This window comes from Bos indicus x Bos taurus, chromosome 23 (assembly GCF_003369695.1).
Source record: "Bos indicus x Bos taurus breed Angus x Brahman F1 hybrid chromosome 23, Bos_hybrid_MaternalHap_v2.0, whole genome shotgun sequence".
Taxonomy (NCBI): domain Eukaryota; kingdom Metazoa; phylum Chordata; class Mammalia; order Artiodactyla; family Bovidae; genus Bos; species Bos indicus x Bos taurus.
The window spans coordinates 50,416,255-50,440,688 of NC_040098.1; the positions used below are offsets into that span (position 1 = coordinate 50,416,255).

A 24,434-nucleotide genomic window follows, 5' to 3' on the forward strand; every position below is an offset into this window, starting at 1 on the left:
CTTGGCACAGTCCCTAGAGGTAGGGAGGATACAGCTCATCTCCCTTCTGCTTTGGACTGAAGAGAGGAGGTAAGCAGGGAAAGGCGATCAGGTCACAGATCACACACCCGGCGCAGAGTCTGGCTAACCTTTGACCTTCCAGACTTATGGTCATTACTGCACCCATTTAGGGATCTACTATCACAGTTGAAAATGGGTCAAAAATCAATGGCTGCTCACTTGAAGTTAACTACACAGAAAATCTAACTTTAGAGAAAGTCTTCTAAAAGAGTTAGGCTTCCCGTACAAACAGAGTAAGATGTAAGACACTACACAAGTCACCTACTCTGCTCGGCTTCCTTATTCTGTGGGGCAATCCACAGTGGGCTGGGCACAAGGACAAGCCTTAAAGTGAGGGTGAAAACTGATGTGATACTGGGATTTTGTGGAAAAAAACTTACATAATGCTGCACACAGGGAAAACACCAGTGCTCTTCCAAGTTATGAATAAATTACAAAATATAAAGATGTAATTTTTAAAAGTCCAAAAACATCGTTCAAATCTTAAATACATTCACTTCTAAACATGGGATTTCTGATAATCTGCCATTACAAAAAAAAACACAAATTTTAGCTTCGGTACTGCCAGCACCCTTTACATCCTGGACGAGTTATTTGGGAAATCATCTGACTTTAAGAACAAATGTTTAAAGCATCGGGGAGTTGGTGGTCCTTAACTTCAGCAAGGTTCACTGCACCTTTCTTGCTTCTGATCCAATACCTTTCTGGCAAATTAAAAAAAAAAAAGAAAAAAAAACACTTGCTGTATCTAAAAAGTACCTACAGCCACTCTCTTGGATTTTATTAGTCTTTTAAAGCAATGATAGTCAACATAATAGCAAATTATTTAAAATAAAATTATAAACTATTTTTTGTGAAACTGGGAAGTTCTCACTTCCCTCAGTTAACTCCTTATACTAATAGGTGACTAGACTACCCAAACTAAACTTTATATATTTGGAAAGTTTTGACTTTCCAAAGACTTTATTTGGAAAGTTTTCTTTAACAACAGTTAAAGTCAGTCAGACATGTTAATTGTATATGGTAATGATTATGAGACAAATAACTGCATATCGTAATAATTATTCCAACTTCATTTTCTACATGAAAGTAAAATACATTAAGATAATGCAATCCGCACTATTTTTAAACAAGCCCAAATAACCTTCATGTTTTTTCTTCTAACTTTGATAGCTTTATCTGTACCTTGCACAAACGTGGTTTTCCCAGGTGCCACGTTCCTAATTTATATCATCAGCACTCAACTGTGTTATCACAGTAAGGAAAAACAGCTCCGGATCTTATATAATAATGCACGAGTCCCTAGCTCTGGATCTTCTTCTATAATAATGTACGAGTCCCTTGGTCTTGAATCATTTGAGTAATGCCAAAGCAGTTTGAGCAAGCTCTGGGAGTTGGTGATGGACAGGGAAGCCTGGTGCACTGCAGTCCATGGGGTCGCAAAGAGTCGGACACGACTGAGCAACTGAACTGAAAGGATACACTCAAAATATCAGAACTGCTTTCAATTAACCCAAAGCGAAGCATGCCCAATGACTGATCACCCTGCAGGAGTAACAGGAGTTTGGCTACTCTGTAAAGAGCTTTATTTTGAGACTCAGAGACTTATGAAGCATAACAAAAATCAAATGGGAAGTGTAAGAGAATTTTTAATAAAAGTGTTTTCTCTTCCGTGCCGTTTGAAAAATGCAATTATAACAGGTACCATAACAAATACAAAAGTATATGTAGATATGCAAGGACCCTAGGTTATAAGTACCCTGAAGTGTCTGCCCTTAAAGTTTCTGAAAACAGGATAAACTTTGAAATTGACTCAGAGTGACTTCAAAATGAGATAAAGTAAACACAATCATAAACAGCGTGGTGGGAGAAAGAGAGATGTGAACGGAGACTTGTCTCTCTCGTGTAAGTTACCCTTCGCACCTTGTTGAAGGAGAGAACTCTGGCTGTCACCAACGTTGGCTACAGACACAGATTCCAAAACCGAGACGAGAACTTTGCAAACACTTTGAGTAGAACCAGCGGAGGCCTCCCCGCGCCGGGCTCTACGTTCCACGAACAGAGCAAACCGCATCCACCCGGATAATAAGGGGAATCAGGAAAGTTGGCGTCTTCAGAGAAAGCAGAGGACTTAGCTGGGAAGAGCTTAAGGAGGAGACTTGCTCCGCTTCTTGCCTGGGGAGCGGACACGGTCCCAACAGAGTCCTTAACCCCGTAAGCCCCCCGGCTCCAGTCCAGGCCGCCCGGTGCCCCCTGTCCATCAGACCACGTAGGTCCGCGGGCGCACGCAAAGCTGACCGCCCGCCGCGCCCCGCGCGCACTCACCCGCCGCTCCCGGGAAACGCGAGACCGCCCGGGGTGGAGGGCTCGGGGCCTCGCGGGGCTCCTCAGCGCGGCGCTCACAGACGCCTGGGCGCCGCCATCTTGCCCGGGAAGCGGGCCTCGCGCCGGAGGCCCCCGGGCGGGCGCCCTCAGCGGAGCCGGAGCGCCGAGGAGCCCCGGGGTGTGGCCCCGCGGCCCCGCACGCCCGCGGCGGCCCGTCCCCGCGCGGCCGGGTCCCGCCCCCCGACCCCGACCCAGGCGTCGGCGGAGTCGGCGCCCGCGCAGCGCGCACGGCGGCTCAGGCGGCGCCGAGGGCAGCCCGAGCGGAAGGGCGGGGATAGAGCGGGCGCTCGGTTACCTGGCGACGCGGAGCGCCTCGGCCTCCCCCGCCCGGCCGCCCGCTGACCCCCGCCTCCGCCGTGAGGAAGAGCAGTCCGCGGCCCGCCGTCCGGCCTCGGCCGCTCCGCGTCCTCCGAGGGCGGCTGCCTCGCGGGACCCCGGGGCGGCCGCCGGGAACGCCTCCCGCAGGCGCCGCCCCCTTAGCTGTCCGAAGCCCGCCTGCGCCGCGGCGCGCGGCCGGAGCCCCCTGGAGGCGAGACCCTTCATCCGGGGCGCGCGGCCGGAGCCCCCCTGAGGCGGAGACCCCCTCGTCCGGGGCGCGCGGCCAGAGCCTCCCCTCAGCCGGGGCGCCTCTGAGCCCGAGCCCCGCTGAGGCGGGGTGTGGGCCGCGCCCTGCGCGCAGCCCCGCGCCCGCGTCCCGCCCGCGCTTCCCGCGGCGGCGGCGGCGGCGGCGGCGGTTTCGCGGGTCGAGTTTAAACTCGGGGCCTCGGCGGAGAGGACCCCCTGCGTGTTGCGCTGAAGATGGCGGCGTCCAGCCGCGCGCAGGTGCTGGACCTGTACCGCGCGATGCTGCGGGAGAGCAAGCGCTTCGGCGCCTACAACTACCGGTGAGCGGGGGGACGCCCTCGGGGGCGGGAGAGGCTCGTCCCTTTCCCCGGAGTCGGAGCCTCTGCTCGGGCACCTCCGGTAGGGGCGCTCTCTGCTTCCAGGGCGGGCGCCGAGGTGCAGGGGTTCCTGCCAGCTTGGGGCACCTGTGAGAACTCCTCGTGGTATCGCAAACCTGGCCGGTAGAAGCCGCCCCGCAGTAGCCACGGCCCACAACCGAGGGCCCTCTCTAGCCGCCGTTCCCTGCACCTCCGAGGTGTCTTCATTAGCCCCTTTGCTCGCCAGGGTGCATTCTGCTGTTGTCCTCGGCCATGGGGCGGGGTTTGTGAGCAGGACACGCAGGTAACGGTAAACCGAGAAAGATGGGCCCGGCTTCCAGGAGCTGAAATGTTGACCCAGACGGGGATCCAGCTTTCATGACCTCAGCAGCAGGGGAAGGAGAGGCTAAGCTCTTCCATCCGCATTGGAGCGCACAGCTTTTGCACGCCTGCCCCATTCTCATGTCTGCTCTTGAGTTCCATTTTCTCTTTCGACGTTTGTGTCTGCTTCAGAGCATCTGCTGTCTTTTTCTGCTTCCTTATAACCTCTGACTCACCACGGATGTATGTACTTTATGGATTTTCTCTCTGCATCTTTGTGGATTTGGTATTTTCTACTAACTACCTGGTCCTCTTGAGTTTCAGCCTTATTCCCAAAGCAAGAATTTGGTAAGACCTGCTCTTCTCTTCACACCTGGTCTCACCTTCCATGACTGAGCACCTGGAAGACTGGGTTTCCTTGCAGCAGAATCTGGGATCCCTGGAGCAGGCCTGGTTGGGTAGCTGCCCCAGGCTGGGTGGATGAGCTGGCGGACGCTAGGGTAGACCCAGTGCAGCTTGCTTACCAGACAGACACTAAACCTCCCAAGCAGTGATTTCCTAATTTTTAGACACCTGTATAGAAAAGGTACTCATCCTATACTTTTGAGAATGTCTAGGTCATACGAATGAGGTCATGTCCAACTGGTCAGCTAGTTAATTAAAAAAACAAAACATTTCTGAGAGTGCATTGTTTCATTTAATGACTTTGGCTTTGGCAGCTAAGGTTCGTAAACAGTAGATATACTGTTAGAATTTTAAACAAAAAGTTAACCCATGCTTAGTACCAAGAACTTAACCAAGTCTGTTGAAGGAGCCAACAAAATATGCTTGTAAATAAGTTGAACCTTCTTCACCACAGTCAGGAAGAAGAATTTGTAATTTACTTAATAAACAAGAACTGCAGGAAATTCACTCGGCACTGTACTCTGTAGGCAGAAAGTGGAAATTACATGGTAACCGTACTTACAGAATATCGGTTCACATGATACTTGGAGTAATCCTTTTGAGCTAAACTTATATTATCCACATGTGAATACATTGTCCAGAGGAATCTGGTAATCAGTTTTCACTGTTGCCTGCAGTCGTGTACCTACACCCTGAGATTCCCACCATTATGTCCTAAGATAATAAATGGGTTGTAGAATATGTCCTTGTTTTGTATAGATCTTAAGGCTGTGTCTTGTGGATTGCAAGGAGCACGCCTCCCCTGTACTTCTCTCTCTCTGGCATCCCTTTAATCACTTCTGTCTTGAGTTCCCCTGCTTGCTTTGAGCTTCAGCCGGTGTAACTGGGGGCCGGTTTTCCTTGTTCTCATCACTCTGCATTCCCCACAGGTCCATACATGTCCTATTGCTACTGTCTTTGACATCAGGGCTTCCAGGCACTCCCCAGACTGCTTTGCCTGGTACCGCAGCCCCTGGGGATAGCAAGATGAGAGCATGGGGCTCAGCAAGGCCCCCACCATCAGCGGCTCTTTGACGGGTCTCTGTAGGACACAGTGTAGAATCACTCTCACAAACTGGTGTCGCCATGGCGGCCCGCACAGGGTGATGACTCAGCGCTTCCCAGAAGACAGCTCAGGACCACAGGCACGAAGCAGCCTGGTGCGCTCAGGTGACACTGCCGAGCAGAATTCTGCTGGAGAGTTAAGTGAGCTGCTGGGGTCGGAAAGGGCCACGCAAGGGCCGTGCTGAGGAACCCGGGCTTCATTCTCAGCTACCAGGCGGCCAGTAGAGAGCTTCACGCCAGAAAGTGTCCCGGCCAGACGTGCTGTTTAGCTAGACCGTGCTGGCGCCAGGGGAAGGATGACTATGAGGGCCAGACCCAAGGACCCCAAAGGAGGGTTGGTTACATCGGTGCTGAGGAGAGATCAGGGCCCTTCTGAGGGCCTGAGGAGCGGAAGATACAGGGAAAGATACACTTGATTAATAATTAGAAGGTAAAACTGTTAGACCTCGATGAGTGATTGGATTCAGGAATAGAGAAGAGAATCCAAGCAGAGTCTGAAATACCACCCAGGTTACTAAGTGAGGCACAGAGGGGTCAGTGTAAAAGCTGTACCATTAACTAATTTAAGAAATACAGAAATAGCTAGTCTTGTGGATGTGAAAGTTGCTCAGTCGTGTCCAACTCTTTGCAACCCCATGGACTATACAGACCATGGAATTCTCCAGACCAGAGTACTGGAGCAGGTAGTCGTTCACTTCTCCAGGGGATCTTCCTAACCCAGGGATCGAACCCAGGTCTGCCGCATTGCAGACAGATTCTTTACCATCTGAGCCACCAGGGAAACCCAAGAATACTGGAGTGGGTAGCCTTTCCCTTCTCCAGCAAATCTTTCCCACCCAGGAGTTGAACCAGGGTCTCCTGCGTTGCAGGCAGATTCTTTACCAGCTGAGCTACCAGAGACTTTTGAGTTCGTTTTGAGGACTCTAGTAAATGTCACCTGGGGGGGGTCCCCAGCAGAGGCAGTTATTCTCCAGAGTCTAAAGCTCAGAGGAGCAACCAGGCCTGGCGTTGCCATCATCACGTTTGCTGTGTGACGCTGGGCAAGTCACTGCACCTCTCTGCACTCAGTTTCTTAATCTAGAAGGTGGAGGAATGACTTATCTGTGTCACAGGAGTTGAGGTTTAAGTGAATGAATACTTATCAAGCGCTCAGAATTGTGCCTGGCGCAGAGTAGGCACCGAATAAGTCCAGTTATTTCTTATCATAAGTGGGATATTTGATATTTGGTAACATTTCCAGGTGGAGAAGGCAATGGCAACCCACTCCAGTACTCTCGCCTGGAAAATCCCATGTTTGGAGGAGCCTGGTAGGCTGCAGTCTATGGGGTCACTAAGAGTCAGACATGACTGAGCGATTTCACTTTCACTTTTCACGTTCATGCATTGGAGAAGGAAATGGCAACCCACTCCAGTACTCTTGCCTGGACAATCCCATTGATGGAGGAGCCTGGTGCGCTGCAGTCCATGGGATCGCTAAGAGTCGGAGACGACTGAGCAACTTCACTTTCACTTTCACTTTTCACGTTCATGCATTGGAGAAGGAAATGGCAACCCATTCCAGTGTTCTTGCCTGGAGAATCCCAGGGACGGGGGAGCCTGGTGGGCTGCCGTCTATGGGGTCGCACAGAGTCCGACATGACTGAAGCGACTTAGCAGCCACAGCAGCAGCAGCATTTCCAGGAAGAGTATTCAGAGCAGTGGTTCTCAGCCCGGGCCAGTTTTATTCAGCCACGTTTTTGGTTGTCACAACGTGAGCGGAAGGACGCCACTGGCCTCTAGTAGTTAACCACCAGAGGTCCCGCCAAGCTCGGGACAGTGCCCCACAGAAAGAGTTCTGTGGCCCTGAATGTCAGTCGTACCAAGATTGTGGAATCTTAGTTTATGGTGAGAAAATTAGTGGGCTTAGGATGTGGTTCCAGAGAACATAAAAATTTGAGGTGTTGGCTCCCCTGCAAGGATGCAGAAAAATCAGTCTAAGAACATGGTTCTCAACTTATTGGTCTCGGGAATCTTTTACATCCTTAAATGTTTCTGAGGGCCTTGAAAACCTTGCTTATGTGGGGCATAGTTATCAATATTTATATTAGAAAGTAAAACTGAAAAATTTTAAAGCATTTACTTTTGGGTACTGTTCATGGGGTTCCTGAGGCAAGAATACTAGAGTGGTTTGCCATTCCCTCTCTATTTCTAAGTAAACAGAAAAACTTCAGCGTGCTAAGTAGCTTCAGTTGTGTCCTACTGTGTGACCCAGTGGACTGTGGCCCGCCAGGCTCCTCTGTCCATGGGATAATCCAGGCAATACTGGAGTGGGTTGCCATGCCCTCCTCCGGGGGATCTTCCCTACCCAGGTTTCGAACCCGCGTCTCTTATGTCTCCTGCATTGGCAGGCGGGTTCTTTACCACTAGCGCCACCTGGGAAACCCCTTGCACACTAACATAAATAACACCTTTATGAAGAATTGCTATTTTTCTCCCCCCACCAAAAAAAAAACCAGTGACGAGAGTTTTGCTATTGGACACGTTTTGCAAGTCTCTTTAGCGTTTGGCTTAGTGGAGGACGTCTGCGCTCTGTATTAGTTCCCACCTAGAGCTGTCACTGTGTCACACACAGCCGAGCCTCTGGGAAATTCCTCTGTCCACTCAACAGAGAGTCAGGCTGGAAAAGGCAAATGCCTGTTTGAAACGATAAAAGTTCCTTTTCCTGATGGATCTCCTGAAAGGTCTCCAAGGCCCCAGCAGTCCCTGGGCTGCTCTTGGATGACCACTTAAGTGTCTGAGAAGCAGGAAGCAGGCAGACAGCAGTGTCGCCGGAGTCAGGGACTGGGGGCAGCAGGCCACTTGCTGTAGCAAGGTCCAGTAGATGAAGAGAGAAGTGTCCCCAACGTAGGGACCTCCGGGGACCTTTCCCAGGGCAGCATATGAAGCGGTTAGGACACAGCCCAGGGAGGGGTGCTGAGAAGTGAACCATCTCCATGAGTGTAGACCACCACCCCCTCCCCCAGGAAGCCTGGCTGACATATGCGAGTGTGGGAACTGCTAGAGAAAGGCCACACACAAGTGACAAACGCCGCCTCTGCCGGCGGACGTGGCGGCCTGGTCACTGAGGAGGAAGAACACTCCCTTTGCCATCAGAGGAGTGGATTTCTGTTGGAATATAAGAGGACGGGAAGTTGAGGCGATTGGTGCCGTGCGGCAGCCTGTTTCTGGATAACGGGGAAGGTGCTCAGGTGGTGTGTTCTCATTAATGACGTGCACCATGCTACTTGTCTCTGCCATTTATCCCTTGAATCTAGAAATTCCATCTTAGCTCTGCACTCCTAGTGCTTAGCACAATACCTCCCTACTCAGTGCTTATAAAAATACTTGTTGAAAAGCAGGGGGGAATTGTATTCAGAGGTAATTTTCATCAGCCATTTAGCCCTACTGATTAAAAATGTATATTGCTGTAAATGTGAGAGAAGGCAAGAGTAATGCTCAAATGCTTACCCAGCTGAGTGTCAGAACTCCTTGCTTCTCACTAAGTGGTTGAGTCTCTATTATACTTGTTGCACGCTAAGTGTTGTGTTGGGAGCTGCAAATCAGAATGAGCCTTACATTAAGGGTAGAGTGGTGAGTGGTGTCAGAAGTGTGAGCCACCTTGAAAGCAGATCTCATCAGGAGTGCTTTTCCTGAGAAATCTGTATGCAAGTCAAGAAGCAACAGTTAGTACCGGACAGAGAACAGCCTGGTTCCAAATAGGAAAAGGAGTACGTCCAGGCTGTATATTGTCATTCTGCTTATTTAACTTATATGCAGAGTCCATCATGAGAAATGCCAGGCTGGATGAAGCACAAGCTGGAATCAAGATTGTCAGGAGAAATATCAATAACCTCAGATATGCAGATGACACCACCCTTACAGCAGAAAGTGAAGAAAAACTAAAGAGCCTCTTGATGAAAGTGAAAGAGGAGAGTGAAAAAATTGGCTTAAAGCCCAACATTTAGAAAACGAAGATCATGGCATCTGGTCCCATCATGTCATGGCAAATAGATGGGGAAACAAGGGAAACAGTGACAGACTTTTATTTCCTTGGGCTCCAAAATCACTGCAGATGGTGACTGCAGCCATGAAATTAAAAGATGCTTGCTCCTTGGAAGAAAGCTATGACCATCCTAGAAAGCATATTAAAAAGCAGAGACATTACTTTGCCAACAAAGGTCCTTCTAGTCAAGGCTATGGTTTTTCCAGTGGTCACGTATGGATGTGAGAGTTGGAGTATAAAGAAAGCTGAGTCCTAAAGAATTGATGCTTTTGAGCTGTGGTGTTGAAGAAGAGTCTTGAGAGTCCCTTGGACTGCAAGGAGATCCAACCAGTCCATTCTAAAGGAGATCAGTCCTGAATATTCATTGGAAGGACTGATGCTGAAGCTGAAGCTCCAGTACTTTGGCCACCTGATGCAAAGAACTGACTCACTGGAAAAGACCTTGTTGCTGGGAATGATTGAGGGCAGGAGAAGGGGACGACAGAGGATGAGATGGCTGGATCACATCACTGACTCGATGGACATGAGTTTGAGTAAGCTCCTGGTGTTGATGGACAGGGAGGCCCGGCGTGCTGCAGTCCATGGGGTCGCAGAGAGTCAGACGCGACTGGACTGAGCAGGAAATCTGCACAAGGTGCGTAAGTCAGTTGGGTCACCCTTCTCACACGGAAAAAGTTCAGAGCATGAGACTGCTCAAGCTGGTTCAGCAGCTCCGTGATGTCAAGGTATTTCGAGTCTCAGGTTTCCTCTCATGCTTATGCCTAATGGTTGCAAACAGCTCTTAAAGGTCCGAATCTATCCTTATTCAAGGTGAGACAGAGGAGCAGTGCCAGCGGGGCATGGATGGGCTTTCCCTTCCATGAGGAAAGGGTCAACTTTCCCGGAAGCTTTCCAGCAGACTTCTGGTTCGGTCTTATTGACCAGGACTCAGTTACATTCCCACACTAGCTGAGCAGGGGCTGGGGAACTAGGTTGCAGCTCATCTAGCCTCTGCAGCAGAAGGTAACAGAGAAAAGCACCGGAGTGACTGCTGGCTCACCCGCGGCCGGCCTCTGTGTGGATGGGCGTGTGGATGGGAGCGGCCAGCTCTCCAGGTGCGCACGGCAAGGCGCGGGAGGCGACGTGCCCAGGGCACTGGGAGCCAGCCGCAGGTGGTGCTGGACGCCCCGGCCGGGGCTCCGTCCCAGATGGGCTCATGCTCAAGAGCTGAGAGAACTAGCCGGCGGGCAGTAGAAGGGGTCTGAGGGAAAGGAGAGGCCTGGAAGGGTGGGCAGCGGGTGAGGTCACGGCTGCTCAGCACAGAATGCGGACTGGGAAGTTCCAGGTCTCTGCTTTCCACACCTCCGCACTGTTCCGTTCCAACTCCCTACAATCTGGGTGTCCTCTGACGCAGCCTCCAGAAGTCTTAGAAACCTGAGCCCGCAGACGCTTATTTTCACAGTTTCTTCTTACAACTGCAGCAGCTAAACAGGCTCTCTGGTTTCCTGACAGCTAAATTACTAACTGGTGGTACATGTCACTCTGAATTACTACTGCACAACCGATTGCAGCATTGTGGAAGTCTTTGCAGTCTGGTGAAGGGACTAGATAATGACCCCATTTAGGAGTCTGGTTTCTTTTTGAAGTGGGAGCTGAGCACCTGGAACCGTGACCTTGTCGAGAAGTCAGGACCCCGGCAGAGGGTTCCGCTCCCGTGTTTCTGCGTTCATTGTTGCGGCTCGTTTTTGCGCTGGCGGCCTCTTCTGCTGCATGTGTCCCTGATCACTGGCTGATGGAGAAGGCTGGGGTGAACAGCACCAGGCCAGCATGGGGTGGCAACCCCAAGCACCTTTCCGAGCACCTTCTGCAATGGGCCAGCCAGGCTAGAGAACGCAGGGCCGTGTCCCTTCACCCCAGAACAGAGCGGGTACTCCCTGAGAACCCAGAGCATGGACATGAGTGCCCCGGGGCCTGGGGGAGACGGAAGACCAACTCCGGGTGGCCCTGCTGTTACAGGATATCTGGTGATGGGCGTGTGACGGGGACACGGGGGGCAGCTCAGGAAACTCTCGGAGGAAACGTGCAAGTCGAAGTACGCCCTGGCGCTGCGGATTTGTGGTATTAGAGCGCCGCACAGATCCTGCGCAGACGACACCGTGGACGTCGTTTCAGCCTCTTGGCCTGACTGCCAGTCCAGTTTTAACTGTATACGTCTCTTCTCCTTTAGAAACTTAAAACCTTTCAATACATTCTTCATTTCAGTAACTGTAACTCCAGCCTCCCCACCAGGAAAATCTTTGTTCTGTCCTCAGACTTAAACATGCCTTTAACCAGGAGTTGCTGATACGTGAGAAAATCCGGCCTCTTGTTCTTTTTCACCTTTTATCCCTTAACTCAGTTTAGAGCCGCACAGACCAGATGTCACTTGGGACGGCTCTCAGGCTGGGAAGCAGTGAAATGTAGTATTTTGCTTCCTGGCATTCTCAAGGACAAGATAATTAGGAGTTTCCCCCCAGGTACAAAGTTTTCCCTCTTTTTAAGTCATGAAATGCCTGTTTATATTGTGAGCATTCGGAGATATGGTGGAACTCTGTTCTACTGTATACGATTTTTGATATATAAAAAATAATCATATAAAAAATTAGTTTTGCCTACAATAAAATGTGGAACAAGCCATATGTCTCTATGAAAACAGCTTTAACTGTGTTTATTACAGGCTATGCAAGAACACAGAGAAGGTGAGGAGAAATACAAGAGAAAAAAAGACTACTATTAAATTTTCTAATTTCTTCCCAAATTAAGCCTTCACTGTGTTCTGAGTTAATACCGATGGGCCCTTTGATGGAACTGTCGGCTGATCCCTCCCTCCCACAGGCCCCATAGAACTCCAGCCAGTTTACTTATACCCAAGAAAAGCGATTTTGTGGACTTCTGAAAGATGGATTGTTCACTATCGTTAATTACACTTGGAATCCTCCCCGTCCAATTCTTTTTCTCTTATGGCTAAGCTCTGCCACATTAAGTGATGATGGTTTTGAAAAGTAAGAAAAAATTGTCTAGTTAACTTAGGGAAGAATACATTTAAGATATTCAGCAGCCTAAATTTGGAGGGAAGTGTTAAAAAGAATCATTAGATCAATGTTGTTGCTGATTTATAAATTTCCAAGTTGTACCTCCTCTATTTATACTTAACCAAAGGGGCTTCCCTGGTGGCTCAGCTGGTAAAGAATCTGCCTGCAATGAGGGAGACCTAGGTTAGATCCCTGGTTTGGGAAGATCCCCTCGGGGAGGGCATGGCAGTCCACTCCAGTATTCTTACCTGCAGAATCTCCATGAACAGAGGAGCCTGGCGGGCTACAGTCCATGGTATCGCAAAGAGTTAGACATGACCAAGCAAATAAGCACAGTGGCCCCTAAAACCATTTTTAAAACTGTTAAGAATACATAAAATGTAGTAGCATGAAATAATTGTTATTATTTTAAAATAACAATAGAGAGAATCAGGGCCAGGGGAAAATAAAGATAGAGAATATAACAAAGTGAGATATAAAGCTAGACCACAAAATGCAATTATAAGTCAATCAGATCAGTCACTCAGTCATGTCCAACTCTGCGACCCCATGAATTGCAGCACGCCAGGCCTCCCTGTCCATCACCAACTCCCGGAGTTCACCCAGACTCACGTCCATCGAGTCAGTTACGCCATCCAGCCATCTCATCCTCTGTCGTCCCCTTCTCCTCTTGCCCCCGATCCCTCCCAGCATCAGAGTCTTTTCCAATGAGTCAACTCTTCACATGAGGTGGCCAAAGTACTGGAGTTTCAGCTTTAGCATCATTCCTTCCAAAGAAATCCCAGGGCTGATCTTCAGAATGGACTGGTTGGATCTCCTTGCAGTCCAAGGGACTCTTAAGAGTCTTCTCCAACGCCACAGTTCAAAAGCATCAATTCTTCGACACTCAGCCTTCTTCATAGTCCAACTGTCACATCCATACATGACCACAGGAAAAACCATAGCCTTGACTAGACGGACCTTTGTTGGCAAAGTAATGTCTCTGCTTTTGAATATGCTATCTAGGTTGGTCATAACTTTCCTCCCAAGAAGTAAGCGTCTTTTAATTTCATGGCTGCGATCACCATCTGCGGTGATTTTGGAGCCCAGAAAAATAAAGTTTGCCACTGTTTCCACTGTTTCCCCATCTATTTCCCATGAAGTGATGGGACCAGATGCCATGATCTTCGTTTTCTGAATGATCTTCGTTTTATAAGTCAATAGGACTTCCTTAAAGTCTCTTAAAATTAATGTTTTGCAGTAGGGTAATGCATTTTTTTTTTAACACAAATTGTACTTACAAGACGTTCTGTTAGGAAATTGCTGTAATGGACATTATAGGAAATTGCGTTTCGCAGCCTCACATCAGTAGCTGTGTGTCCACTTACTGTGGATGCAAGATACTTCTTGTCCTAGTACTTCTGTGGCCCCCTTCCTGACTGCCTGAACCCCTCTTCATCAGCTGGCAGATGTTTGTATCTGCCTTAGCGTTTATTTTCTCAGCTAACTGGTACCTAGCCAATTTAGGAAAATTCTAACCTTTAGAAACCAAATGAAGTGGTAAACTTAGATAAATTGCATGAACCAACCTGTGAATCTCTAGATTCAGCAGGAGTCAGCTAAATTAATGAGTGTCCTCCTGGCTTTTGTCTGGGTTAATAATAGGAGTACCCTGAATAGGGTTCCTGCAGCTGATCTCTGCCACCCTTATTTTAAGAAGCAGATTTAAAATTGCCAAAGTTGAGACATAATAATATCATCACTGTGACATTTCGATTATCTGTTTGACTTCATAGCAACCGATTATCACAGTTCTATTTGAAAGGATAATTTTTTGTTGTTTTTAAACTCGGGGAGTTTGGAATTAAAAGCAGACAGCTCACGGAAATGATCTTTCCGGACAAATAAGGGATAAATGAAGGTCATGTGACTTGACGCTAGCGTTTCCCCCTTGCTTCTTTCCCAAATATGGTTACTCCTGAACTGAGTTTTGCTCTACGTGTTGTTTTCAGTGTTCTGAATGAGGGCCACGAGCAAGGTGGTGTTCATGTAGGAAGGCTCCTGGGCTTTGAATCAAGAAACCCTGGTCCAGGTTCGAGGTCAACTAGCTCCCAGCTCTGACCTTCAGTGCATTTGCTCCCTGGCACATCTTTTCAGAGGCACAGGCTGCAGAACCTTCTGGCTGAATGTTGGGCTCCAGAATCCCTTCTGCAGATAGATACAAGTTAACCAGTGACTACACGTGTGCGTGCTAAGTCGATTCAGTCATGTCCGACTCTGTGCGACCCCAGGGACTGCAGCCCACCAGGCTCCTCTGTCCATGGCACTCTCCAGACAAGAATACTGGAGTGGGTTGCCATGCCACTCCAGTATTACTGCTGCTGCTGCTGCTAAGTCGCTTCAGTCATGTCCGACTCTGTGTGACCCCATAGACGGCAGCCCACCAGGCTCCCCTGTCCCTGGGATTCTCCAGACAAGAACACTGGACCTGTTAAACTGGTAGACCAGCTGCCAAATCTTTTCAGTTTGTAGTAGCTAGCAGTCATTTAATGAACTCGGTTAAACTGTTGAGCTGCACTCCGCACCAGGTGCTTCCTCGCCATCCAGAGACCTCTGTCACTGTAGCGTGTGGTCTCTGATGAGGTCGGCTTGAGTCTTCAGCAGACGTTGGCTGGGGACCCACCATGTGCCAGCCCCTGGGCTCCTGCGGAAGTGCAGAGACAAACAGCGTGAGCTTTTCCCAGGAGGGGCTTGTGGTTCAGTGCACAGAGTAATGCACTCACTGAAAGAAAAAGAAAGTGTAGTCGCTCAGTCGTGTCTGACTCTGTGTGACCCCGTGGACTGCAGCCCACCAGGCTCCTCTGTCCATGGAATTCTCTCACTGAGGGTTCTGTGAAGACGCAGAGGCGGTGCCAAGATAGCGAATGGACAGCGGATTGTGGGGGCAGATAGGGGAGCAACACAGCCTGCCCCAGAAGGGCCAGAGCTTAGGAAAGGAACGGTGGCTGCCCTGGGCTGTCAGGGTTGTGCAGGGCTTCGCTGGAGGAGGGAGGCTGAAGCAGTGGGGATGGACCCACAGGCCAGTGTAGCTGGTGCTGAGTGTGTGGACATACCAGCAGTGTGGCGTCCCCGCTGGGGGCGGTGGGAGCAGGGGAGGGGGAGGGGCACAGAGCCTCGGGGGCCCCGCCAAGATGCTGGATGCCATCCTCGGCAGTGGACAGCCACACAGGCGTCTGAACAGACCATAGACTACACCTTCCAGCTGGACCACCTGAAGCGGAAGGAGGCTAAAGACGTGGAGGCCAGTTGGAGGTGGGTTACGCGGTGAATGATGGTGAGGGCTGGCTGCAGCCTTGGTGAGAGCAGAGGAGGGGAGGACGGTCTTGAGATACACTGAGGATTAGCCAGACTCAGTGGCTGGTTGAACACGCTGGGTTAGGGAGAACGACTTGACCTTCGGTGAGGAGAATGTAAGTGGAAGAAGTTGTTGGAAATGCGACATCACATCTCAGGGACGGACGGGAGCGTCTTTGGTGCAAGGCCGTCGCCTCAGAAGCTCGTCTGCACGGTTCAGGCTCAGTTTTAAAGCGTCTCTTTGGTCGTAGGTGTTAATCTACGTTCATCTCACTTTTCTTCCAGTTATGTACCTTTACATACTAATGTTGCTAATTTGCCTGTTAATCAGTCCTTGGTGTTCAATTAGTTGACTCTATCTTTTTTCGAGTCATTATTTGTTTTCTTCACTACTTGGCTGTTATCCTCACTGGATGTCATTAATGTATCTGTTAGCCTTATATTTATTCTTTTGTTCCTGGGGTAATTTTTTAAGTAGATTTAATATCCCCTCCATTTGGTCTTATTTATTCAAAGTTACTTATGTGATCAATTCATTATAATGATAAGTATCACTCTGTAGCACAGTTGTTCATTTAGTGCTCTCATGTATTTCTTTTTGTCTGCCCATGTCTTAAGGATAAATACGAATATTTTTCCCATATAATTATCCCTCCCCTGCATCTAATCCCTAGAAGTGGTGATATGTTGACCAAAAATCACTTACATGGATGCAAGCAGCTCTTAAAATCCTTTTTCCTCTTTATTAAAAAACAAAATGCTAAATTAAATGAGAAAAGAGTTCCTTACAGCCAAACTGGAGCCAGAAAAAGCCACTGACCCTCTGTCCTGGTCTAACTGTGTCTCGTGCATTGATTCGACACGTCTTCCTGGAGGCCCCACTGTCCTGTGCGTGAGTTCAGAGCTCTGTGTCCCTCCCTCCCAGACTGAGCAAGCTTGGCCTTCAGTACAGGTGGTCTCTAAGCTGGGGAGATACTGAAGTGGCGATCATGCTTTTAGCGGCAACTTGACACTTTAGCACCAGACTTGAACGCCCGAAGGAAGGAAAGCCCCAGTGGGCATATAACTCAGTGAGAGCAGACCTGATCAGAGGGCCTCCTGGCAGGGGCGTCATGCAAGCGCTTTGCCCACGGCGGGCCCCAGAATTCTTCCAGTCAGCCAAGACCAGGCTCCACATCTGGGGTCAGCATCTCAGAGCCAGAACTGCCCACAGTCCTGAGCAGTGAGGCTCAGACCACTTTAGGGAAGGAAGACCTTACTTCTTGTGCTCTGTGTCTGGAGCCAGCAAATTAATCTGTCAAAAAAAGACTAACAGGAGGGAACATGTACACATTTTATTTCATGTTAATATTTTTATATAACACGAAGGGCGCCTCACAGAAAAGTGACAACCCCAAAAAAGCCCTCAAGGTTTATATACCGTTTTTACAAAGGGCCGTAAGTTGTGGAACGGTGACGAGACATGATTTGGGCACCAAAGGACAGGATGTTACTGGGAATTGGCTAGGAAATGCATCGGGGAAACTGACAGGAGACAAGGATTACTTGGGTGTGGTTTCTGCAGACCCATCTCAGCCTCAGCTCCCCATGTCTGCTGATAAGAATATTCTTTCCTTCCTAGTACCAGGAGGACACCTTTCTCGTGGGGAGCTTATGCCCTGCTTCTGGCAGAAAGGACAGGACAGAGTGCTTCCCGCATCTATCATTTCTCCCTTGCCTTCAGCTCAAGATAACCCAGTGCCAGGGTGGTGTATCTGTGGGTGGAACGTCCTGCTCCCCATCATCACAACTTGACTTTGGACTTGGCTGTGGAGTCTGTATGGTCGGGACCTTCTGGAAGAAGGGGCGGGGAATGTACTGACAGTCTCCGCTGTAGCTGATGGAACTCGTGCCTCTGAGGTCAGCTGAGGCGCCTCTGAGGCTGCGCTGCTGGAGGGCTGGAGGAGGTACAAGCGCAGCAGGTGTCCTGGGTCCGTGAGCGGCTGTGAGGGGACGGTCTGTAAAGAGCCTGTGAGGAATGAGCAGGACTTGCCCGTGGAAACTGTCAGCGCAGCATCCGGGACCCCTCTGACCCCTGACGGGGCTGCCCGGGGAGAAGTTTCGTCTTGGTCAGCATTTCCCAAAATGTCACGGGTGTTAGTGGAGCAGGGAAACTCTGAAGGAGCCCAGGTGCCTCCCTCTGCTTCCTAGTCTCCACGTCTCTTTGCTTTAACCTGCAGACGCTCCGTGCAGCTTTCCCAGCCACGCAGTGCATGCCGGGAGGCGGGCGTCCACGTGTCACATCCGATTCCCACTCACCCGAGGCTCTCCAAAGCACACAGGCAGCGGGAGGGCTCCCCAGATCTGCCGAGTCACCCTCTCTGCCTGCATCGTCGATCATACACAAGACCACCTTACCTCTAGGAAGCCTGCATTTTGCAGAAGAATGCAATGGGCAGAGCTTCCCCGCTGTGCCTCCGTGTATCCACCATGGGCTTCTCCCTCTGTGTTCATCCACTGACAATTCTTCCTTTAAGTTTTTTGGTAAATGCAGTTTTTCACGCTTGTGTGGCTTTTGATGCAAAGTGGATATTTTGACTATTTCAGTAGGTAAAGAAGCTGGGAGTGAGTCTGCCCCACATTAAAATGACTGTTGCATACCCACTGAGAGTGCGCCCTTTGTTGATTCTGGATGGGGCTCTTGGATCGAGGAATTACAGACAGTGATGAGGCCCAAACCACCTCGCTCTGAGCACTTAAGTGTATTGAAAAGTTGGCCTTGGATTTAAGCCAAGTAGTAAAAGCTTCATGCACCTCACAATGAAAGCGTGTTGCGGATTTCTGTTCCTGAGGTTACTGCCGCTGAAATGTAAGTGGCAGGCAGTAAGCCCTTCTGACTTTACCAGTTAGACCCGGTGTCTGCACAGCTGTGGTCCACATCCAGAGAGCGGGGAGCTGCACCTTGGACCTACGCAGTTAGCAGAAGCATGTCAGATGCTGAGGGAGATGCTCTCTGGAGACGCTCTCCGGCACTGCTGTGCACCTCTGTCGCTTCCGTGTCTTCTAAACAAGGATGCTCTTACATGACTGAGGATCTGCTTACTTGGCCAGGAAGAGGCAGCACCTTTGAGAATGGCCCAGGAGCTCTAAGCAGTGACTGTGCCATGGTTGGTCACAGGGACAGCCTGTGGCCAGGATCCTTCAGCCACACCGTGGCCCAAAGGGAGAGGAGTGTGCCCACAGGTGAAGACTCCCAGGCCAGCTGGGGCAGCGTGAGGAGAGGGGTTTATGCTCATCACCGGGGCTGGCTTTCCAGCTGCACTTTGGGTCTGACCAGTTACGTATACAGGTACAGGCCAGGTGTCATTCCACTGTTAGTCAGTATTAATATAAATAGTGAAATGAATAGTAATAACTTGCAAATGCAGATGTTTGTTCAGTTTTCTTCAGTCTTCGAGTTTTGTAAATAAAATTAAATCTTAACACAGAAATACCCAAACACCTACTAGATGATTCACAGAGACATCATGGAAATAAATTATGTAATGCATGAAAATATTTTGACCTACTTGAAAGAAAGATACAGTGGGAGGTCTCCTGCCATGCAAACAGATTCTTTACCATCTGAGCCACCAGGGAAGCCGGTTACAGGTTATTTGTACTATAAACGGCCAAGCCAGCAAACATCTCAAGGCAGAACAGCACTCAGGTCGGGATAACCATCCCCCTGTGACAGTGCAGGCTCTTCCACGCCCACACGGCCGGTGACATCCCGGGAGACACAGGGGTTAACTGCATCTTTAAATTCATAGAATGTTAGACCAGACAGAATGTTAGAGATGCGTCTCCTCTGTGACAGCAAAATTAAAGCTCGCCGAAGGGTGAAAGTGCTTCTGGATTTTGTGAGTAAAGCCAGAGGGGGTGTGATTTTTGCGCCTCTTTGCATAAACTTACATATGGAGGTCAGGGTCCTTCAATGCCTAGTAGGTAAAGTAAAGGTCGCTCGTGGCCTTCCTGTGCTGGACTCACTCCTTATTCAGGACTGGAGGGAACCCAGGCCCACCTGGTCCCTCAAGGTGCTTTCAAACCCAGGATGCTCCTGGGATGCTCACCACGATGTTGACCTTCCTTCCCAGCCAAGAATTCTGAGTCCCAAGACCGTCCATATTTACCTCCTGGTTTCTGGTTTTACAGATGATTACTATATCTCTGGAATATTTTTAGGTAGTTTTAATTTTTTTCCTTCTGAATAACCCAGCCGGTATTCTGCTACTTGGCACATCCTAGGAAGGGGGAGCGAGTACCACTCTGCACTTCTCTGCTCTGTAAATTATCCTTAATGATGTGTTGAGCACAAGCTCGGTGACTTATCTGTGTCCCCTGTCCTCTTTTCTTCCTGGCTCACTTATCCTTGCTGGTGAGTAATGGCAGGAGGATAACATAAACAGAAGTCAACTTTATTTGGCTTCATTTTAACGCACTGTTAGAATATTTTAATGAAGACACTTGAGTTTAGACCACGAGGAATTGTTCTATTTCTTTTGTTTACTAGAGGAATTTCTATTGTTCATGCTTTATTTTCTCCCATAAAGTGGAAAATCTAGAAGTAATTGAATATTCTACCATAGATAGTTATTCTTCTTTAAATTTAAATCATTTAAAGGCCCTGTCTTACATTGGCACGGTTCACAGTATAATTTTAAAGTAAAATTTTACAAGTTGTTTTCTGTAGTTTTCTAACTTTTAGCTCTTACTACACAATGAAAGCTTGAGTTTGCCTTTTTGGTACAAGGTCAGGCTCATGTCTGATAGATGAGGGGGTCATGGGGGGAGAAGGCAGAAAATTCCGTCTCTGCTCGTGGCACATTGATGTCGTGGTGGTGTTTTTAAAGGAAGTGTGGTCAGTTCCATGAAGACAGTTAGTGCTTGAGTGGAGCCTTGGTTGCCTCCACAGGAGTGTTTGCAGGACTCCACGGGTGAAGGACAGTTGGTCCCTCGCCCCTCTTGGTCCAGGATCAGGTGAGACGGGCACTATGGGTCCCAGCTCTCCGAGTCCAGCTTGCAGGGCACTGCGCTTCCCGCACGGCCGTGTCTAAACCCAGAAGCAGGGAGGTGCACCTCTCTGCCACAGCGCCAGACAGCACTGTAGAGGCGGCCTTTACTCTGATAGATTGGTTTAGGTTCTGAAAAATCTTGTTTGCAACAAAATGTCAGTGGCAATGAGGATAGATCCAAGGGGTAACTGGAAGTTTAATTTTGATGAATTGTCGGTTAAAGATCCTAAATGTTTTTAAGCATCAGAAAGCAAGCCTGGACAGAAATGCTCCTAAACTGTTCCTCGAGGGCCTGAGGGGACATCTGCTGCAGGACGAGGGTGCCTTTCTTTCTTTCCATTGTTTATTGAGGGCTTTTTGTTTGTTCTGTGTTTGTGTTTTTCTGGGTGCTTCTTGGCATGCCCCTGCGCGGCCTGTGGGATCTTAGTTCCCCTGTATTGAAAGCGTGGAGTCTTAACCACTGGACCACCAGGGACGTTTCTTTTTTTTTTTTTTTTTAAGAGAATGTTACTTTTTAAAAAAATCTCCATAGAACTGTGCCTAAAATCTGCAGTTATGTAAAAATGGTTTTTATTTATTTTTTTTTCAGACTAGAACTTAACTTTATTTATACATTTTTAATTAAAATAGAATAGGCATAAGCCAAAGAGAGGGGAAAAAAAATGAGGATAATGTGTCATTCTTTGAGCAGGGAGGAGGCAGGAAATGGAACACATGACCAGGGCAGTGTCCTGAGACCGTCCCGGGGCATCTAGGTTACATGCTGTGTAAATGCCACAATCAGGTCTTAGCCCACTTAATCTACACATGAAAAGAAGAGTCAAGGTTCATTCTATTTAGTACAAGAATTTTTACATTAAATATATAGTGCTTCATTTCTCAAAAAGTGATATCAGTTACTTTTAGAAGAAAGAAGTTCCATTACACAAGGAAGGACTAGAAAATCTCAAATGCACGTCGGCAGCTGTGCTAGCTCGGGAGGTACTGTCAGGCTGCGCGGGGCCAGTGCACATCTCAGGTGAACGCAGAACTGCGTCTGGGTTTAGAAAGGCAGCAATCATTACATTTTGGCTTTTATTCTAGATGCTTAACTTAGTTAAGGCGACAGTTCAAGCGTATTGAGTGAAGGTAGATAAAATGTAATGACAATCGATAAGTCTCTTGCAGCTACACACACTGTCTAATAATGCTTACATGGAATGAAACCAGTGTTACCTAGCTGGTGTTACACACACATAGAACTGAAGAAAAGTAATTCTAAATGCATTATGGTGACAGTAAAAATGCAAATACAGCACAGAACTAAGCACTGCTCGATATCAAGGTGATGGTTCTAACAGAGCTGAGCCTGTAGCAGTCATCCTACTCACAAGGCTGTGAAAGCATCAGGTTTCCAGTAAAGAAGCTAGTCTGTAAAAGTCTTTTCAACTGTAAAACCAGGGTAAGGATACAACTATCTTGATGTCTGAACAAGATATACTGGATCAAACAGTAAGATTCCCAGCCCTACTGTAAGACAGGAAGTCCTCATGCAGCATATGCTCGCTGGCTCCTAGAAAGCTTCATGTGCATAATAGAAAGGTCAGTTGCCCAAGACGTAAACGGGAGAACTTCCGGGAAGTTTCCACTGTGCCGTGACTTCTAAACCTCAGGAATGGTGTGATCCATCAAGCTTTTCATAATGCTTGGCGCCATCCGTTTAATAATGTGTTCAAAGATTAAAAGCAGGCATGATTGTAATAGTAACTATATTTCCAGCTGTGGACAATATGTCTGCGATTTGAGAGTCCTTCAGTCCAATGACGTTCTGTCCCTTGACCTCACTGATGTTATGTTCCGTGAGAAGACGGTTTCTAGCTGCAGAACTGTCTTTCACAATGGATGTGATTTTTCCATTTTTAAAAACAAAGCCAATGTGTCCAGTACTGTCCTTATGCATGGTAATTGTCCGTTCAAAGGGCCTGTCCCGAATGGTCATGGTGATGATCTCTCCGAAAGCCTGTTTGAGCACCTTGTGCGCCCGGTCCGAGCTCCAGCCAGCACAGTTCTTGCCGTTTATCTGCAGCACCTGGTCCCCAAACCGCAGGCCCACCAGGGAGGACGGAGAATTGGCCTGGACAAGCTGAACAAATATACCGTTGTCTATGGATTTCAGCCTGAGCCCAATCTTCCCGTCTTGATCCTTACACAAGATGACTTCCCGGATCCCTTGCTTGATCTCTGCTCTGTGGATCCCAATGTCGCCACCAGTGATAGGGGCCACCATGTGGCCACCATGCTGGAAGGCCGCGCCACCACCCCCTGACTTGGTGCTCCAGGGACCAAGGCCATATTTGCATGTATTTCTTCTTCATTTAAACTCAGGCCCATGTACTGAGAGAGCTCCGGATATAGCTTAGGATAGAGATTTCCATCTTGAGAGATGGGAGCAGAGGCTTCAGATAAAATCGCTGGGTTGGCAGGGTTTGCAGAAAAGGCAGTCTGAGCCTGAATCACATTGTCTACCTTCAGGTCTTCAAGAGATGGGTACAGAGACATTTTTGCAGGATTTTTCGAGGCCTCTGAGACCCTCTCTGCGCCACCAGTCACTGGCTCGGACTTCTCTAAAAATGGTTTTTAGGTCATAACATTTTGAGGACACTTTTTCTTGGATGTACATAGTTTTCATATTTAATATTTAATGCTTATTATAAGCCATAAATGTACCGTAATTTCTTTGATTGTTTATTATTGGATATTTAGATCAGGGTTTGAATTCCACAAAGGGGACTAAGTAGGAGGTTGGCCAGAGTCCTCAGAACTGGGCTTTCAGAAGTCTATGACCGTTGGGGAAGGAATTCCCAGCACCATCTCTTTTGTGCCCTAGGTTTTCCTCTCTCTCTGCCCTTCTGCCCACTCACCTGTCAGAACTACAGCCGTGGGTTTACTAACACATCTGTCTTTTCCATAGCCACACCTGAGCACCTGAACTCAGCTGGCCCACTGCACTGCCTGCTGCCCAGCTCCACTGGCCTTCTCATTGGACAGCGAGTGCTGGAAGCCTGCTCCGGCTCTCCGTTTCTGAAATAATTGTTTTAAACCCCTTTGCTCAAGCTTCCAATCCTCCTCACTCTTTTTTTCTTTATAATTTTGCTTTCTGATGTATACTTCAGAAGTCATAACAGAAAAGAACAAACTCAATTGTCTTAGCTAATTTCACTGGGGTTTTTTTTTCGCTTTTCATTGATTCAGCACATTTTAAAATAATTTGTCTCATTTTCCTATGGGATATTACTGCCTTTCTAAAATGTTAGGAAATATTTCTAATTTATTAAACTCTGCTTTTACTTTATTACTAATCAAGCTGGGTAAGCCATTAATTGTCATCTGAGTATGGCTTTGACTACATTCCAAAGATTCTGTGCATTGACTTTTTCATTATTTTAAAAATATTTTCTTATTATGTGGCAAATTTTGTTTCCTTCTCCCAGTTGTTATTCACAAGCGTGTTTCCAAAACTCCGGGGTGTTTCTTCCTGTGTGTACTGCACTGTCGTCATGGAGCGCATGCCGACGCGTTCTTGCTGAAGTTACTGACGGCCTCCTAACTGCTCGCTCCAGTGGGGCTCTTCCCAGGCTTCGTCTTGCTTTCCTAGGGCGAGTGGCATTCCTGTGTCCTCCCCGCTTATTAAACTGGGCCTCCTTGTCTCCATCTTTCCTGCCTCGGTACCTTGCCTGTTTTAAACATTGGCATTTCTCCCAGGCTGAGTCCCAGGCTGGCTGCTCTTCCGGTTCTGCAGCTGTCCTCGGAGCAGACTTAACTA

At 48.6% G+C, this 24,434-nt stretch overlaps 2 protein-coding genes and 1 pseudogene across 4 annotated transcripts in view; 1 reads left to right on the forward strand and 2 right to left on the reverse strand.

Moving 5' to 3' along the window:
• FARS2 (phenylalanyl-tRNA synthetase 2, mitochondrial) overlaps positions 1-2,817 on the reverse strand; it is a 307,704-nt gene extending 304,887 nt beyond the window's left edge. For 2 of the 3 annotated variants that reach the window (XM_027525046.1, XM_027525047.1), the window contains exon 1: positions 2,386-2,499. The gene's annotated coding sequence lies outside the window, so the exon portion shown is untranslated. Of the gene's footprint in view, positions 1-2,385; positions 2,500-2,740 lie in introns of those variants that run through there. The other variant, XM_027525048.1, reaches the window with a different exon arrangement.
• Positions 2,818-2,927: 110 nt separating this feature from the next.
• Positions 2,928-24,434, forward strand: part of LYRM4 (LYR motif containing 4) — a 91,818-nt gene continuing 70,311 nt past the window's right edge. The window contains exon 1 of the mRNA XM_027525049.1: positions 2,928-3,329. Within this exon, the coding sequence (XP_027380850.1) occupies positions 3,244-3,329 (86 nt within the window). The 5' untranslated portion in view covers positions 2,928-3,243. The remainder of the gene's footprint in view (positions 3,330-24,434) is intronic.
• On the reverse strand, positions 21,424-23,250 carry LOC113881919 (annotated as a pseudogene).